At 53.5% G+C, this 15,383-nt stretch overlaps 1 protein-coding gene across 1 annotated transcript; it reads right to left on the bottom strand.

Moving 5' to 3' along the window:
- Positions 1-11,425: 11,425 nt before the first annotated feature.
- On the bottom strand, positions 11,426-14,893 carry B2M (beta-2-microglobulin). The gene is made up of 4 exons (XM_040441849.1): positions 14,759-14,893; positions 12,047-12,322; positions 11,823-11,845; positions 11,426-11,608 (listed from the first exon to the last, which is right to left on the bottom strand). Exons 1-3 carry the CDS (start codon positions 14,829-14,831, stop codon positions 11,835-11,837), a joined length of 360 nt encoding a protein of 119 aa, XP_040297783.1. The 5' UTR covers positions 14,832-14,893; the 3' UTR covers positions 11,426-11,608; positions 11,823-11,834.
- Between the last annotated feature and the right edge of the window lie 490 nt (positions 14,894-15,383).

Below are 15,383 nucleotides of genomic sequence, written 5' to 3'. Positions count from 1 at the left end.
GAGTGGTCTGTGCCCGACTCGTCTTCCACCCCAGATAATAGCCCCCCACCCCCAACACCAGGAGTCAGATGGCCATGTCATATTAAAGTTGTGTTTTTTTTTTTTAATGGCAGTTTTCATAATGGCCACTAGATGTCAGTAAGATGGCCACACAGCCCAGATGGTGAAAGCAGCAAGACCTCGCTTTACAGCTGCTGCAAAGAGATCACCATCTCTACTAGCGCTGCAGGAGCCAAGATAAGCAGGCACACACAGGCAAAGGACATTCAGAAGTTTTACAAAAAAAGCCCTAGAAAAATAAACTGTACTTTTTGGACTCTTTGTGGGGGGTCCTCCAGCAGAGCCCTGGGGTTTCATCAGAAGGACGGTCAGGGGGAATCCAATGCAGAAAACACCTTTACTGCAGTTTACATGACGGCCACTAGATGCCAGTACAACAGCTACCGATGACCCAGGAGCGCCTCGCTTTACGGCTGCTGTGAAGTAAGTAGTGCGGGTTCATTACTGCTGCTGGAGCCTAGATAAGCCGGGCACACACAGGGGTCAACGCTGGGTCACCGATTATAGCGGTGGCCATGTTATGTAGTCAGCACATGCGGCCGGACCTCACAGAAGAAGCCACCCCGCCAGAAAACACCATCAGGAGGGCCTGGGAACTACAGATCCCAGCATGCCACCCCAGCTGATGACTGCTATAACAGAACACGTGGCACCAAGGTCATGTGATGCACCAAGGTCACCACTGAGGCCGGTCATTGGCTGCAGCGGCACACATCAACCTTAAAGGGGTTGTCTCACCTCAATACGCCCCCAATGTCAGGCAGGCGGTGGGACCCCGAAGTGTGACCCGCTCCTATCTCTAGAACAAAGCTCTCGGGGACGGAGCGGCCGCCCTCCAATGTTGGAGGTGAGAGGACCCCTTTAAGTTTACCAGCAGGGACCACAGGGCGTCAGTGCTGGAGTAAAGGAGCCAGAACCGGGGAGCAGGTAAGGACGGTTCCCTCCACAGGCCCAGCCAGGTGGGGGTTCTGGCAGGAATGGCCCCAAAAGTGGTGGGTACCCCCTTAAGTCATGTGACTGCATTGCCTCCCAGCAGGGAGGAGTATATGGTTGGGGGTGTCCAGGGCCTCATACTGGTCTGCCAACTATTGCTGAACTACAACTCCCAGGAGGCGCCGGCAGTCATACGCTGGGAGCTGTAGTTCTGGTATAAATGGGGAGCCCTGACCACGTGACCAAAACTTCCAGGCTCACAAGTGCATTTACAGATTAACAGCGACACCTGGCGGCCGCTCTAAGGTATGGCAGGCGCCACTCCAGAGAGCGTGAAACAACTATGTCTGCGGGCTGCTGCACCATGTTCAAACTGACTGGACAATGCCAGCCCAGCACCAAGGAAGGCTGGGCAGTGCCAGGGCCCGCTACTAGAAGAATACAGCCCATCAGGGAGTGCAGTGTGGCCAGAGGAGGAGATCCCTTGGTTCCAACAGGAGGGCAACTTGTAAAATGCCTGGTACAGTAAGGGGGGCACAGATTGCAGGCACTATGGCAGGTACAGTAAGAGGGGCACAGATTGCAGGCACTGTGGCTGGTACAGTAAGGGGGCACAGATTGCAGGCACTATGGCAGGTACAGTAAGGGGGGCACAGATTGCAGGTACTATGGCAGGCACAGTAAGGGGGGCACAGATTGCAGGCACTGTGGCTGGTACAGTAAGGGGGGCACAGATTGCAGGCACTATGCCTGGTACAGTAAGGGGGGCACAGATTGCAGGCACTATGGCAGGTACAGTACGGGGGGCACAGATTGAAGGCACTATGGCTGGCACAGTAAGGGGGGCACAGATTGCAGGCACTGTGGCTGGTACAGTAAGGGGGGCACAGATTGCAGGCACTATGGCTGGTACAGTAAGGGGGCACAGATTGCAGGCACTATGGCTGGTACAGTAAGGGGGCACAGATTGCAGGCACTATGGCTGGTACAGTAAGGGGGCACAGATTGCAGGCACTATGGCTGGTACAGTAAGGAGGGCACAGATTGCAGGCACTGTGGCTGGTACAGTAAGGGGGGCACAGAATGCAGGCACTATGCCTGGTACAGTAAGGGGGGCACAGATTGCAGGCACTATGGCAGGTACAGTAAGAGGGGCACAGATTGCAGGCACTGTGGCTGGTACAGTAAGGGGGCACAGATTGCAGGCACTATGGCAGGTACAGTAAGGGGGGCACAGATTGCAGGTACTATGGCAGGCACAGTAAGGGGGGCACAGATTGCAGGCACTGTGGCTGGTACAGTAAGGGGGGCACAGATTGCAGGCACTATGCCTGGTACAGTAAGGGGGGCACAGATTGCAGGCACTATGGCAGGTACAGTACGGGGGGCACAGATTGAAGGCACTATGGCTGGCACAGTAAGGGGGGCACAGATTGCAGGCACTGTGGCTGGTACAGTAAGGGGGGCACAGATTGCAGGCACTATGGCTGGTACAGTAAGGGGGCACAGATTGCAGGCACTATGGCTGGTACAGTAAGGGGGCACAGATTGCAGGCACTATGGCTGGTACAGTAAGGGGGCACAGATTGCAGGCACTATGGCTGGTACAGTAAGGGGGCACAGATGGCAGGCACTATGGCAGGTACAGTAAGGGGGGCACAGATTGCAGGCACTATGGCTGTTACAGTAAGGGGGGCACAGATTGCAGGTACTATGGCTGTTACAGTAAGGGGGGCACAGATTGCAGGCACTATGGCTGGTACAGTAAGGGGGCACAGATGGCAGGCACTATGGCAGGTACAGTAAGGGGGGCACAGATGGCAGGCACTATGGCTGGTACAGTAAGGGGGCACAGATGGCAGGCACTATGGCTGGTACAGTAAGGGGGCACAGATGGCAGGCACTATGGCTGGTACAGTAAGGGGGCACAGATGGCAGGCACTATGGCTGGTACAGTAAGGGGGCACAGATGGCAGGCACTATGGCTGGTACAGTAAGGGGGCACAGATGGCAGGCACTATGGCTGTTACAGTAAGGGGGGCACAGATTGCAGGCACTATGCCTGGTACAGTAAGGGGGGCACAGATTGCAGGCACTATGGCATGTACAGTAAGGGGGGCACAGATTGCAGGCACTATGGCAGGTACAGTAAGGAGGGCACAGATTGCAGGCACTATGCCTGGTACAGTAAGGGGGGCACAGATTGCAGGCACTATGGCAGGTGCAGTAAGGGGGCACAGATTGCAGGCACTACGGCAGGTACAGTAAGGGGGGCACAGATTGCAGGCACTATGGCAGGTACAGTAAGGAGGGCACAGATTGCAGGCACTATGGCTGGTACAGTAAGGGGGGCACAGATTGCAGGCACTATGGCAGGTACAGTAAGGAGGGCACAGATTGCAGGCACTATGCCTGGTACAGTAAGGGGGGCACAGATGGCAGGCACTATGGCTGGTACAGTAAGGGGGCACAGATGGCAGGCACTATGGCTGGTACAGTAAGGGGGCACAGATGGCAGGCACTATGGCTGGTACAGTAAGGGGGCACAGATGGCAGGCACTATGGCTGGTACAGTAAGGGGGCACAGATGGCAGGCACTATGGCTGGTACAGTAAGGGGGCACAGATGGCAGGCACTATGGCTGTTACAGTAAGGGGGGCACAGATTGCAGGCACTATGCCTGGTACAGTAAGGGGGGCACAGATTGCAGGCACTATGGCATGTACAGTAAGGGGGGCACAGATTGCAGGCACTATGGCAGGTACAGTAAGGAGGGCACAGATTGCAGGCACTATGCCTGGTACAGTAAGGGGGGCACAGATTGCAGGCACTATGGCAGGTGCAGTAAGGGGGCACAGATTGCAGGCACTACGGCAGGTACAGTAAGGGGGGCACAGATTGCAGGCACTATGGCAGGTACAGTAAGGAGGGCACAGATTGCAGGCACTATGGCTGGTACAGTAAGGGGGGCACAGATTGCAGGCACTATGGCAGGTACAGTAAGGAGGGCACAGATTGCAGGCACTATGCCTGGTACAGTAAGGGGGGCACAGATTGCAGGCACTATGCCTGGTACAGTAAGGGGGGCACAGATTGCAGGCACTATGGCAGGTGCAGTAAGGGGGCACAGATTGCAGGCACTACGGCAGGTACAGTAAGAGGGGCACAGATTGCAGGCACTATGGCAGGTACAGTAAGGAGGGCACAGATTGCAGGCACTATGGCTGGTACAGTAAGGGGGGCACAGATTGCAGGCACTATGGCTGGTACAGTAAGGGGGGCACAGATTGCAGGCACTATGGCAGGTACAGTAAGAGGGGCACAGATTGCAGGCACTATGCCTGGTACAGTAAGGGGGGCACAGATTGCAGGCACTACGGCAGGTGCAGTAAGGGGGCACAGATTGCAGGCACTATGCCTGGTACAGTAAGAGGGGCACAGATTGCAGGCACTATGGCTGGTACAGTAAGGGGGGCACAGATTGCAGGCACTATGGCTGGTACAGTAAGGGGGGCACAGATTGCAGGCACTGTGGCAGGTACAGTAAGAGGGGCACAGATTGCAGGCGCTAAGGCAGGTACAGTAATGGGGGCACAGATTGCAGGCACTGTGGCAGGTACATTAAGGGGGGCACAGATTGCAGGCACTGTGGCTGGTACAGTAAGGGGGCACAGACTGCAGGCACTATGGCAGGTACAGTAAGAGGGGCACAGATTGCAGGTACTATGGCAGGTACATTAAGGGGGGCACTGATTGCAGGCACTGTGGCAGGTACAGTAAGAGGGGCACAGATTGCAGGCACTGTGGCAGGTACAGTAAGGGGGGCACAGATTGCTGGTACAGTAATGGGGGCACAGATTGCATGCACTATGGCTGGTACAATAAGGGGGGGCACAGATTGCAGGCACTATGGCTGGTACAGTAAGGGGGGCACAGATTGCAGGCACTGTGGCTGGTACAGTAAAAGGGGCACAGATTGAAGGCACTATGGCAGGTACAGTAAGGGGGCACAGATTGCAGGTACTATGGTAGGTACAGTACGGGGGGCACAGATTGAAGGCACTATGGCTGGTACAGTAAGGGTGGCACAGATTGCAGGTACTATGGCAGGCACAGTAAGGGGGGCACAGATTGCAGGTACTATGGCAGGTACAGTAAGGGGGCACAGATTGCAGGCACTATGGCTGGTACAGTAAGGGGGGCACAGATTGCAGGCACTGTGGCTGGTACATTAAGGGGGGCACAGATTGCAGGCACTGTGGCTGGTACAGTAAGGGGGGCACAGATTGCAGGCACAGTAAGGGGGGCACAGATTGCAGGCACTATGGCTGGTACAGTAAGGGGGGCACAGATTGCAGGCACTATGGCTGGCACAGTAAGGGGGGCACAGATTGCAGGCACTATGGCAGGTACAGTAAGAGGGCACAGATGGCAGGCACTATGGCAGGTACAGTAAGGGGGGCACAGATTGCAGGCACTATGGCTGGTACAGTAAGGGGGCACAGATGGCAGGCACTATGGCTGTTACAGTAAGGGGGGCATAGATTGCAGGCACTATGCCTGGTACAGTAAGGGGGGCACAGATTGCAGGCACTATGGCATGTACAGTAAGGGGGGCACAGATTGCAGGCACTATGGCATGTACAGTAAGGGGGGCACAGATTGCAGGCACTATGGCATGTACAGTAAGGGGGGCACAGATTGCAGGCACTATGGCTGGTACAGTAAGGAGGGCACAGATTGCAGGCACTGTGGCTGGTAATGTAAGGGGGGCACAGATTGCAGCACTATGGCAGGTGCAGTAAGGGGGCACAGATTGCAGGCACTATGGCAGGTACAGTAAGAGGGGCACAGATTGCAGGCACTATGGCTGGTACAGTAAGGGGGGCACAGTTTGCAGGCACTATGGCTGGTACAGTAAGGGGGGCACAGATGGAAGGCACTATGGCTGGTACAGTAAGGGGGGCACAGATTGCAGGCACTGTGGCAGGTACAGTAAGAGGGGCACAGATTGCAGGCACTAAGGCAGGTACAGTAATGGGGGCAGGGCACAGATTGCAGGCACTGTGGCAGGTACATTAAGGGGGGCACAGATTGCAGGCACTGTGGCTGGTACAGTAAGGGGGGCACAGATTGCAGGCACTGTGGCTGGTAGAGTAAGGGGGGCACAGATTGCAGGCACTATGGCTGGTACAGTAAGGGGGGCACAGATTGCAGGCACTATGGCAGGTACAGTAAGAGGGGCACAGATTGCAGGCACTATGGCAGGCACAGTAAGAGGGGCACAGATTGCAGGCACTGTGGCAGGTACAGTAAGGGGGGCACAGATTGCTGGTACAGTAAGGGGGGCACAGATTGCATGCACTATGGCTGGTACAATAAGGGGGGGCACAGATTGCAGGCACTATGGCTGGTACAGTAAGGGGGGCACAGATTGCAGGCACTGTGGCTGGTACAGTAAAAGGGGCACAGATTGAAGGCACTATGGCAGGTACAGTAAGGGGGCACAGATTGCAGGTACTATGGTAGGTACAGTAAGGGGGGCACAGATTGCAGGCACTGTGGCTGGTACAGTAAAAGGGGCACAGATTGAAGGCACTATGGCTGGTACAGTAAGGGTAGCACAGATTGCAGGTACTATGGCAGGTACAGTAAGAGGGCACAGATGGCAGGCACTATGGCAGGTACAGTAAGAGGGCACAGATGGCAGGTACAGTAAGGGGGGCACAGATTGCAGGCACTATGGCTGGTACAGTAAGGGGGCACAGATGGCAGGCACTATGGCTGGTACAGTAAGGGGGCACAGATGGCAGGCACTATGGCTGGTACAGTAAGGGGGCACAGATTGCAGGCACTATGCCTGGTACAGTAAGGGGGGCACAGATTGCAGCCACTATGGCAGGTACAGTAAGGAGGGCACAGATTGCAGGCACTATGGCTGGTACAGTAAGGGGGGCACAGATTGCAGGCACTATGGCATGTACAGTAAGGGGGGCACAGATTGCAGGCACTATGGCAGGTACAGTAAGGAGGGCACAGATTGCAGGCACTATGCCTGGTACAGTAAGGGGGGCACAGATTGCAGGCACTATGGCAGGTACATTAAGGGGGGCACAGATTGCAGGCACTGTGGCTGGTACAGTAAGGGGGCACAGATTGCAGGCACTATGGCAGGTACAGTAAGAGGGGCACAGATTGCAGGCACTATGGCTGGTACAGTAAGAGGGGCACAGATTGCAGGCACTGTGGCTGGTACAGTAAGAGGGGCACAGATTGCAGGCACTGTGGCAGGTACAGTAAGGGGGGCACAGATTGCTGGTACAGTAAGGGGGGCACAGATTGCAGGCACAGTAATGGGGGCACAGATTGCAGGCACTATGGCTGGTACAATAAGGGGGGGCACAGATTGCAGGCACTGTGGCTGGTACAGTAAGGGGGGCACAGATTGCAGGCACTGTGGCTGGTACAGTAAGGGGGGCACAGATTGCAGGCACTATGCCTGGTACAGTAAGGGGGGCACAGATTGCAGGCACTATGGCTGGTACAGTAAGGGGGGCACAGATTGCAGGCACTATGGCTGGTACAGTAAGGGGGGCACAGATTGCAGGCACTATGGCTGGCACAGTAAGGGGGGCACAGATTGCAGGCACTATGGCAGGTACAGTAAGGGGGGCACAGATTGCAGGCACTATGCCTGGTACAGTAAGGGGGGGCACAGATTGCAGGCACTATGGCTGGTACAGTAAGGGGGGCACAGATTGCAGGCACTATGGCTGGTACAGTAAGGGGGGCACAGATTGCAGGCACTATGGCTGGTACAGTAAGGGGGGCACAGATTGCAGGCACTATGGCAGGTACAGTAAGGGGGGCACAGATTGTGGGCACAATGGCAGGTACAGTAAGGGGGGCACAGATTGCAGGCACTATGGCTGGTACAGTAAGGGGGGCACAGATTGCAGGCACTATGGCTGGTACAGTAAGGGGGGCACAGATTGCAGGCACTATGGCAGGTACAGTAAGGGGGGCACAGATTGTGGGCACAATGGCAGGTACAGTAAGGGGGCACAGATTGTGGGCACAATGGCTGGTATACTACGGTGTGGTATACACTAGAAGACACAGGCTGGGGGTCTTGGAGGGCGAGGTACACTCAGGGCTCACATACTGCTGCATTCATTTCTCTATAGGACAGTATTGTACGGGGTAAGGCCTCTTTCACACTTGCGTTGTCCGGATCCGGCGTGCACTCCACTTGCCGGAATTACACTCCGGATCCGGAAAAACGCAAGTGTACTGAAAGCATTTGAAGACAGAACCGTCTTCCAAATGCGTTCAGTGTTACTATGGCAGCCAGGACGCTATTAAAGTCCTGGTTGCCATAGTAGGAGCGGGGAGCGGGGGAGCAGTATACTTACAGTCCGTGCGGCTCCCGGGGCGCTCCAGAATGACGTCAGAGCGCCCCATGCGCATGGATGACGTGATCCATGCCATCACATGATCCATGCGCTTGGGGCGCCCTGACGTCACTCTGGAGCGACCCGGGAGCTGCACGGACGGTAAGTATACTGCTCTCCCGCTCCCCGCTACACTTACCATGGCAAACAGGACTCTAGCGTCCCGGCAGCCATGGTAACCATTCAGAAAAAGCTAAACGTCGGATCCGGTAATGCGCCGAAACGACGTTTAGCTTAAGGCCGGATCCGGATTAATGCCTTTCAATGGGCATTAATTCCGGATCCGGCCTTGAGGCAAGTGTTCTGGATTTTTGGCCGGAGCAGAAAGCGCAGCATGCTGCGGTATTTTCTCCGGCCAAAAAACGTTCCGGTCCGGAACTGAAGACATCCTGATGCATCCTGAACGGATTTCTCTCCATTCAGAATGCATTGGGATAATCCTGATCAGTATTCTTCCGGCATAGAGCCCCGACGATGGAACTCTATGCCGGAAGACAATAACGCAGGTGTGAAAGAGCCCTTAGAAGCAGAGACACCAAAGGAAGCAGCGCTCAACCTGAACACCGTCCCAGGACACAGTTATATACAACGCGAGGGTATGAAATGTGTTCTGCCGGCAGTATAACCACCAGCATAGCAGAAACTACTCTCCCTATCTCAGTGGTAGCAGTTTGACACACTCCTGTTAAATGTCATACCAGTTTTGCCACCAGGTGGTGCTGTACACTCCTATTATTCTGCAGTTTTTCACACTGACCACTAGATGTCAGCACAGCCATGAGGGGGGGTTACCTGAGGTGCACAGTGATCCCGTGCGTCTGCCGCTTCCGGGATCACACGCCGTACACTGGGCCCGTAATGAAAGTGCTCGCGGGAGATCCAGGCACATGCGCTGTGGGTTCTAACCCCAGGCTGGGATCATGTACAGAAGTGGCGGCCACATGGGATCCTGGCGCAGATAACCCTTTGAAGGCTCATGCACATGACCATGTATTGGGTCCGCATTTTTTGCAGACTTAAGCCTCATGCACACGACCGTTGTTTTATTCTGTGTCCATTGCGCGTTTTTTTATAATTTTTTGCGGACCCATTGATTTTCAATGGGTCCGTTGAAAACTCGGCTAAAGCACCGTTTGCCATCCGCGTCAGTGGTTCCAGTCCGTCAAAAAAAATATATATATAACCTGTCCTATTTACGTGGAAAACGGTTCGCGGACCCATTCAAGTCAATGGGACTGCTAAAAAACACGGAGGCACACAAGATTGTCATCCGCGTCCGTTTTATCTCTATCATTTGCAAGCAAACCTGTCAGACTTTTTTTTACCTTCTGGTGATCCTCCAAAAATAAAGGAAGACACACGGAAACAAAAACGGAACGGATCACAACAACGCTCGTGTGCATGAGGCCTTATTTCTACAGAGCCCTGTAAAAAACTGCATCCATTCTGAAAATTATACAACCCGTCCTAGACTTGTCTGTTTTGCGGACAAGAACAGGCGTTTCTACATTCGGGTCCACAGACGGTGCGGGATGCGCGCGGACGGTATCGGAGCGCACGAGGCGTACTGCAGTCTAAACCCCATTCACACAGAGCAGAAAACTCCACACAGTATTCAGGGCAAGCTGCATTCAAACTTCAGAGGTGCAGATCGACGTCCTACGGTTACAGCGGTTCTCCGACATCTCCTGTAACGCTGCAGTCAGCACCCAGCCGCCATATGCCGGGCAGCAGTACAAGACTTCATGTGGTTGCAGCTCTGGTGGTGACTGGAGCACTATGACAAGTTACTTGGCCGCGTTCCGCTATGACGAGGCACAGGCTGCCGCCCGGATTAACTGGTTTTGATGATGAAATTCCAGTGATAAAATACAGATCAGGCCTGGCAGACGCGTTTCACGGCTTCCTTCCGGGGCGGGCGACGTCTCGTCAGCGTCTTCTCCAGGGAACGGCGCAAATAGAGGTCACAAAACACTGATGGCGACTCTGGGTGTAGAAGAGGTTTTATTGGTAATAAAAGTACAATGAAACTGTATGTACTGAAGACAGAACGTGCTCCGCCCACCCACCTCAGACAGGCTCCGCCCACCCATCCCAGACAAGCACCGCCCACACAATGGACAGGCACCACCCACACCACGGACAGGCACCGCCCCTTTCTACGGCTGAGGTTATCCTATGGACGCTATAAGATGACACAAAGCGTTTTCCCGCGCTCTTGGATGCATCTCTTTACTACACGCACACCCGGCCGTACGCTCCACACTCCTGGGTGCTACTACAACGTGCCATCCACTGCCGGCTCCACGCATGGACTCCTGGATGAAGGTGTAAAGGGCCAGGTCACAAGAGATGGCCTAGAGTCCAGGGGGTGGCAGCGGGTGGCGACCACACCCGGGCAGACTGTCACCGGACATGTGCTCGTCCTTCCCGGCGGCAGACCGGGGGCTTCACCTCCTCACAGCTCAGGGGTCCCCGGGGAGAGGCAGCGGTGCACCGCACGCTAGAGTAGCACCCACATCTGCACACAGCGGAGTCGTTAACTCTCTTCTTCCCACAGGAAAATCTGGGTCCTGCACCGGTACATACAGGGGGGAGAGGAAATCTGGGTAGAAAAGACCCCCCCTTAGAGTGAACTCTGATTATATGCAGTAATGTATAGAGGAGGGGGCACAAACTTAACATTGCAGAGGTGCATACAGATGTAGCAGAGCTGGATGAGTCACTCTGCACCACGGACAACGTCGCGGACACTCCCTGCAGTCCTATGCAACACCTTACACAAACAAGATGCCACTTAGGGTTGTGCAGAACGACACACTCAGCTCTGCTACATGACCATGTACTGATTGTGGTAAGAACGCAGGCAGCTCTATGGGGTCAGCAGAGGTCACACATCAATCACCCGGCGGAATTAATACACGGCAGGAGACAGACGCGGTCACATGACCACCGCCTTACTATAAATTATAAAAAAAGAGAGTTTATCATTATAATTGTCGGGGGGAAATCGCACTTCAGGCCCCAAGCGCAAGCATTAACCCATCGATAGCTGTGTGCTGCTGGAGGATCCGGGAGGAGGGGGGGTCAGCGGCTGATCTGCGGCAGAAGGAACGGCAATAAAAGCGCAATCGTGGAGGACTGAAGGCGACTCCCCGGCTCTAAAGTGAAGAACAGAGAAGACAATGTAACCAGGCGTTAAAGGGGGGCCCTGCGCACAAAACAGGGGCCCACCGCGACCAGTCAGGGGAGCACGGTCGGATGATGCCGGATACTGGGAAAGGGGAGGAGTCTGACACTCAGGACTTGGTGACAACCCCAGAGTGACGGGTTTCGGTGACCGCACTGGATTTTTGGTCGTTTTGTGTCACTCACCTTCAAAGCGAATCAGAAGGTTTCTGAAAAAGAGAAAATACAAAAACATTAAAAACCAGGAGGCCGCGTTTCTGTCCCTGACCCCCCCCCCCAGTCACAACCTCGAAACCCAAAATTATTTAGGACGATTAACCCCTGTGCCCCCCCATTGATGTGAATAACGAGGCTGAAGGCCAGAAGTGTTGTCATGGGGACAGAGGAGGCACAGATTGGCGGTGACGTACCGAGCCGGTAGGTCTGCGGCTTCCCCTCGTCGTGCTTCACCTCGCACTCATACACCTCGCCCTCCTTGGGGGTGAACTCGGCGTGCTTGCTGCGGTAGTACGTCCAGTCTTGTTCGAAGGCCAGGTCGCTCTCCTGACAGTCCGCCATGTCCTGCCCGTCCTTCTTCAGGCGCATGTCGATACGAGGGGGGTGGAAACCGCTGCAATGGCAGATGAGCGTGTTCTTCTTCCCGTACTCCACCGGGGTCGCCGTGTAGACGTTCACTGTCGGGGATTCTGGGGAAACAAAAACAGAAGGTGAAATAACACAATCCTCTCCTGAAATCCTCTGTGCTGCTGGAGATCCTACTCCTTCCACTAAGAACTCTACAAGATCAGAACACTTCTGTGCCGAAATCCTCTGTGCTGCTGGGATCCTGCTCCTTTCACTAAGTAACTCTCATCTTGTGACCTCCACAAGATCCGCATACTCCTCTCCTGAAATCCTCTGTGCTGCTGGGACCCTGCTCCTTCCACTACGTGACCTCCACAGGATCAGCACACTCCTCTCCTGAAATCCTCTGTGCTGCTATGGACCCTGATCCTTCCACTATGTAACTCACCCTGTAACCTCCACAGGATCAGCTCACTCCTCTCCTTAAACCCTCTGTGCTGCTATGGACCCTGTTCCTTCCACTATGTAACTCTCATCCTGTCACCTCCACAGGATCAGCTCATTCCTCTCCTGAAACCCTCTGTGCTGCTGGGGCCCTGCTCCTTCCACTATGTAACTCTTATCCTGTGACCTCCACAGGATCAGCACACTGCTCTCCTGAAATCCTCTGTGCTGCTGGGAGGACCCTGCTCCTTCCACTATGTGACCTCCACAGGATCAGCACACTCCTCTCCTGAAATCCTCTGTGCTGCTGGGACCCTGCTTATTCCACTATGTGACCTCCACAGGATCAGCACACTCCTCTCCTGAAATCCTCTGTGCTGCTATGGACCCTGCTCCTTCCACTATGTAACTCTCATCCTGTCACCTCCACAGAATCAGCTCATTCCTCTCCTGAAACCCTCTGTGCTGCTGGGGCCCTGCTCCTTCCACTATGTAACTCTTATCCTGTGACCTCCACAGGATCAGCTCACTCCTCTCCTGAAATCCTCTGTGCTGCTATGGACTCTGCTTCTTCCACTATGTAACTCGCCCTGTAACCTCCACAGGATCAGCACACTCCTCTCCTGAAATCCTCTGTGCTGCTGGGACCCTGCTTATTCCACTATGTGACCTCCACAGGATCAGCACACTCCTCTCCTGAAATCCTCTGTGCTGCTATGGACCCTGCTCCTTCCACTATGTAACTCGCCCTGTAACCCCCACAGGATCAGCACACTCCTCTCCTGAAACCCTCTGTGCTGCTGGGGCCCTGCTCCTTCCACCATGTAACTCTCATCCTGTGAACTCCTCCACAAGATCAGCACACTCCTCTCCTGAAATCCTCTGTGCAGCTTTGGGCCCTGCCCCTTCCACTATGTAAGAGAAGTTTAATAACATGTTATAAAGACTCGTTGTCTCTGCTCCTGTCCGGAATATTTCATTATCCTGGTGTTTATCCCGCGCGGTGAACACGGCCGGTGCCAATAATTGCCTCTCGCCCCATAAAAACACGCCCACCGCTGAAAAAAAATACAGGGGTTCTGCCGACACAAAGGGATGTCTTTATAAAAGTTTTTATATTTCTTAAAAGTTTTAAAAACATAAGAAAAAATATAAATCTGGTATCGAAGGAACCGATAATTCGCCGTCCTCGCTGCAAATACAAACCCTGAATACAGAGGGAAAAGCGCAAAAAAAAATAAAAAAATATCACAAAAAAAAATTTGCCTGGACATTCGGGGCTTTTTTAGGCCCAGTCAGGAAAGGGATTAAAAAAAATAAAAAATTTAATAAAAGGGAAAATGTCTTTGAAAGTGTAAAATTTCAAATCCCCCCCCCCCCTATTCCCCAAAATCAGAATAAACAATAGACAAAAAAAAAAACTCACACACACTTCAAAGTGATATCACTGAAAAGTACAGATCATCCCGCAAAAAATGAGCCCCCGCCCCGATCCGCGCGCAGAGCTGGAAAAAAGTTTTTCTTCAAGTACTAAAACATTATATATATAAATAAATGTGGTATCACCGGAATCGTACTGACGAGAACAGCGAGACAATAAACAAGCCCTCGTACCGCTATGTGACCGGAAAAACAAAACACTGACGGAAAATCGCAAGGTCCTTAAGAGTTAAAAAAAGAAAACCGCCGCCCAGCAACAGAAAAATATAAAAGGCAAGAGTCACGGCCAAAAAGCACAAGGTCCTGAAGGGGTTAATAAGTGCATTACATTGTAGCAGGGGCCAACTCCACCTCCAGGTCAGGACTGGGGTGGGGGCCACTAATCTGTGACAGGACCCCCCCCCATTTCTGCCCAAATGAGGCTCAGAGCTGAAAGTGAAAGTAGAGGAGCGGAGGTTTATTACAGAAGAGGATGGGGGTTGTCATCCTCTTGTACATTAATCTATAGCTACAGGAAAAGTTCTAAAAAAAAAGTTCCTGCGACAATTACACCTCACACCTGTGACAATATCACTTATACCTGCGACAATATCACCTCACACCTGCGACAATATCACTTATACCTGCGACACTATCACCTCACATCCACTTGTATAACTTCTGATAACACTCACTTATCTCGGCCAGGGTCAGGGCCACACCGAGCAGCAGCAGGGCCCCAGCGCTCGTCCTCCCCGGGATCCACATCCTCGCTCTCCTTCTCTTCAGCGCTTTCTGAGTTGCGATCCCCCGGGCTGAGATATAAACTATCTCGGCTCGTCCAATCACGATATTAGAATCCGACGCGTCATCTGTTACCAGGAGGAGGTGAGTCTCGCAGGTTACAGCCGCGCGCAGTGCGCATGTGCCGTCCATTTCCCGTAAATGGGTCCTTGATGATAAACGCTGGTCACACGGTGCGATTTGTCGCTGTAACCGGCGCCACAGTGGAAGAGGTGCAGGGATGACGGAATAGATAATTACGCAGGAATATTAAAGGGACGTGTCTGGAGTCATTTACTTTTATATTTTGGTTTTAGTGTTTTTTTTTTTTGTTGCTTATTGACTTTAATGTAAAAAAAAAAACTGTATAAAAACATTAAAAACCCTGTTGTAACCGCTGGCAGCATGGCGGCGCCGATCCACACGGGGCATTTTTCCATGGACTTTTGCACTTATTCAGTGCCGGAGTCCGCCTGCAAACCGCGTTCCGCGGAGTCCAATGGGATCCGAGCTTTCCTCACAGCCGCTCATTTCTCC

The sequence above is a fragment of the Bufo bufo genome, chromosome 7 (assembly GCF_905171765.1).
Source record: "Bufo bufo chromosome 7, aBufBuf1.1, whole genome shotgun sequence".
Taxonomy (NCBI): Eukaryota; Metazoa; Chordata; class Amphibia; order Anura; family Bufonidae; genus Bufo; species Bufo bufo.
The sequence above is the reverse complement of the archived record's forward strand: the minus strand, read 5'-3'. Positions and strand labels throughout refer to the sequence as shown.